General features: G+C 38.6%; 1 protein-coding gene across 1 annotated transcript; it reads right to left on the bottom strand.

Annotated features, from left to right (window-relative positions):
• Window positions 1-254: 254 nt before the first annotated feature.
• On the bottom strand, window positions 255-1853 carry LOC136225819 (heat stress transcription factor B-2a). Its single transcript, XM_066013940.1, has 2 exons — window positions 1394-1853; window positions 255-1308 (listed from the first exon to the last, which is right to left on the bottom strand). Exons 1-2 carry the CDS (start codon window positions 1655-1657, stop codon window positions 598-600), a joined length of 975 nt encoding a protein of 324 aa, XP_065870012.1. The 5' UTR covers window positions 1658-1853; the 3' UTR covers window positions 255-597.
• Between the last annotated feature and the right edge of the window lie 603 nt (window positions 1854-2456).

Below are 2456 nucleotides of genomic sequence, written 5' to 3'. Positions count from 1 at the left end.
ATAAAAGAAGTCTCAATGTCACTCCATTTGCAATCCTATGTTTAGTTTTGTTTTCCTAGAGAATTTAGAATAGTAAATTTAGATTATATTAAAGAATCAGTCACTTATATAGGTATTTCCATAAAATAAAATTCGCATCCGATTATCAATACATGATATAATTACTATTGAATTGTCAACTTATTCGTCATAATCCAAATCAATTGCGATAATTTTGACCAAAATTTTCACATTATCTATAGAAATGGCAAGGATAAAATAAATAGCTTCTATTATTAGAAAGGCAAAATATTAACAAAGGAAACTATAGTCATTGCCCATGGCAAAATTGAAAATTCTGTGAACCTACCATATGATATGCCCCTACTTCTAGAAACTAGAATCCCATTCTCTTCTCCCCACTATTAGTATTATTGCACTGCAACTTCTAGATAATTTAAAAACCCAAAAGAAATAAACAGAAACTTCTTCAACTTCAACTTGCCCCTCAAAAGTTTCAAGGACCACGCGCCCCCCTTCAGCACGTGCCTCTGCCTCTCCGATCATCCCTGTCTATCAAAAAAATATTATTCTAACCCCTATTCTCCGATTATCTTTCTATCTATTCGTCGCCATTTTCAGCGTCAGTGAGTGCCGATCGTCGCTATCGTCGCTATCCACATCCATGATCTCACAACAATCATATTGCTCCGTTTTCACGGTGATAGCTCCAACTCCGCCGGCTTGTTGAGTTCCGTTCTCCGTCGACCCTTCCCCCTCCATTCTTCCTCTTTTATTACCTATCGCTACCCCGAATAGCCTTGCACTTCCCGCTTCTTCACCGAAAAATTGCCTCACCGACGGGATATCTACGGGATTCGTAACCTGAGGTGGTGACTGACAACTACTTCCCGGCGAGTAATTTGACACCATGCTATATATATTATTGCAAAGATGTTTCATATCCTTCAGTTCCCTTGTGAGCTGCACGTTCTCTTTCCTCAGTCTATCGTTCTCATCAAATAGCTCCGTCGATGGTCCACCGACAGATTGACCTACTACTGATGCCGATGAGGCTCCGGAAATTACTTGTTCCTCGCCTGAGTTCGACGAAGATGACACAGGATTCAACGTTGGACTCACTACGGCTGCAGCTCCGATCGCCGGAGATGGCTGAACAGGAGCAGGAGCAGGAGCAGGAGCCGGAGTAGCAGCAGCCGCCGCTTGCGAAAGTTTTCTTCTCTGTATATCCAATAAGAGCTTCTTCTCGCCTTTTCGGAAAAAGTCGTTGGAGAACTCCCACCGGTCAGGTACGACCTTCCTGAAACCCTAGAAACAGAAGGAAACGAAATTTTTGAAGAAAACAGTAGCAGAAGCTTTGAATTAAAAACAGAATAATCGAATTGAGACATACATAAGTATTTAACTGACGGACGAAGCTCGAGAAGTTATTGTGCTTGAAGTATTTGGGGAGCAAATCTCTGGCGAAAACGGTAGGGTTCCAAACGACGAAGCTAGATCCGTCGTCGTTCCATGAAATAACATCATCTATTGCTGGATCATCTACAAGTTGAAAAGTCTTGGTCAGGAAAGGCGTAGGTATGGATCTATGTGGATCTCCGGCAGTCGCTTCCCCATGCTGCGGGGGAGGCGGTGGTGGAGGAGGCGGTGGCGACATCGCCGTGGATTTTCTAAGATGAGGATTGAACAGAGAGATGAGAGGTTTTTGAAGAGGTAATTCTAGAAGGTTCGCATAGAAAGGAAAAATAGAAAGGAGAGGAGAGAAGAAATGGAAAGGAAAGGAAAGGATAGGAAGGTAAGAAGGAAGGAATAATGGGAATTGGAAAGAATAGAAAAGAAAGGGAACGACAAGAAGGTCCATTACGCCTCTTCCAGAAACTTCCCTTTTTATATTGATTTTTTAACCTTTTCCTTTTTTTAAATTCCAAATAAAATAAATACGTGGAACTGGAAGCCCATCATTTCCACTGAGCATTTCTAAAATGGCCCTCTGCTTTTATAAATTCAATGTAAATTTTAGGCAAAAAGCATCCTGAGGCCCCTGATCTTTTATTGTTTGGTGCATTAAGCCTTTGATCTTTTATTTAGACACATTGAGCCCCTCATCTTTCACCATTTGGTGTATTAAGTCCTCGATCTTTTATTTAGACACATTGAGCCCTTGATCTTTCATATATGGGTGTATTAGGTTCTTCCATAAATCAATTAATATATAGGTTTATTAAGGGCATGTTTGGTGTGACAAAAAATGATGTTCTAAAAATAACAAATTCTAAAATAAAAAATATATTATACAAATTAATAAAAATAATTTAAATAAAAAATAAAAAATTTATTGTACAATTGTTTTTTCGATAATTATGTTCTAAAAATAAAAATAATGTTAAAATTAAAGCACATTTTATGGAAATAAGAAGGGTAATTTTATCAATAACAAGTAATTACAAACAACTGTT

The sequence above is a fragment of the Euphorbia lathyris genome, chromosome 1, assembly GCF_963576675.1.
Source record: "Euphorbia lathyris chromosome 1, ddEupLath1.1, whole genome shotgun sequence".
Classification (NCBI taxonomy): Eukaryota; Viridiplantae; Streptophyta; class Magnoliopsida; order Malpighiales; family Euphorbiaceae; genus Euphorbia; species Euphorbia lathyris.
This window is presented reverse-complemented; position numbering and strand designations above follow the sequence as displayed.

What these genes read in the sequence shown, in the direction of transcription:
- LOC136225819 (XM_066013940.1), bottom strand. Translation starts at nt 1,657, where the DNA reads ATGTCGCCACCGCCTCCTCCACCACCGCCTCCCCCGCAGCATGGGGAA. An exon ending in TCCGTCAGTTAAATACTTAT is followed by an intron (nt 1,309 to 1,393) that starts GTATGTCTCAAT and finishes TTCTGTTTCTAG; the next exon opens with GGTTTCAGGAAGGTCGTACC.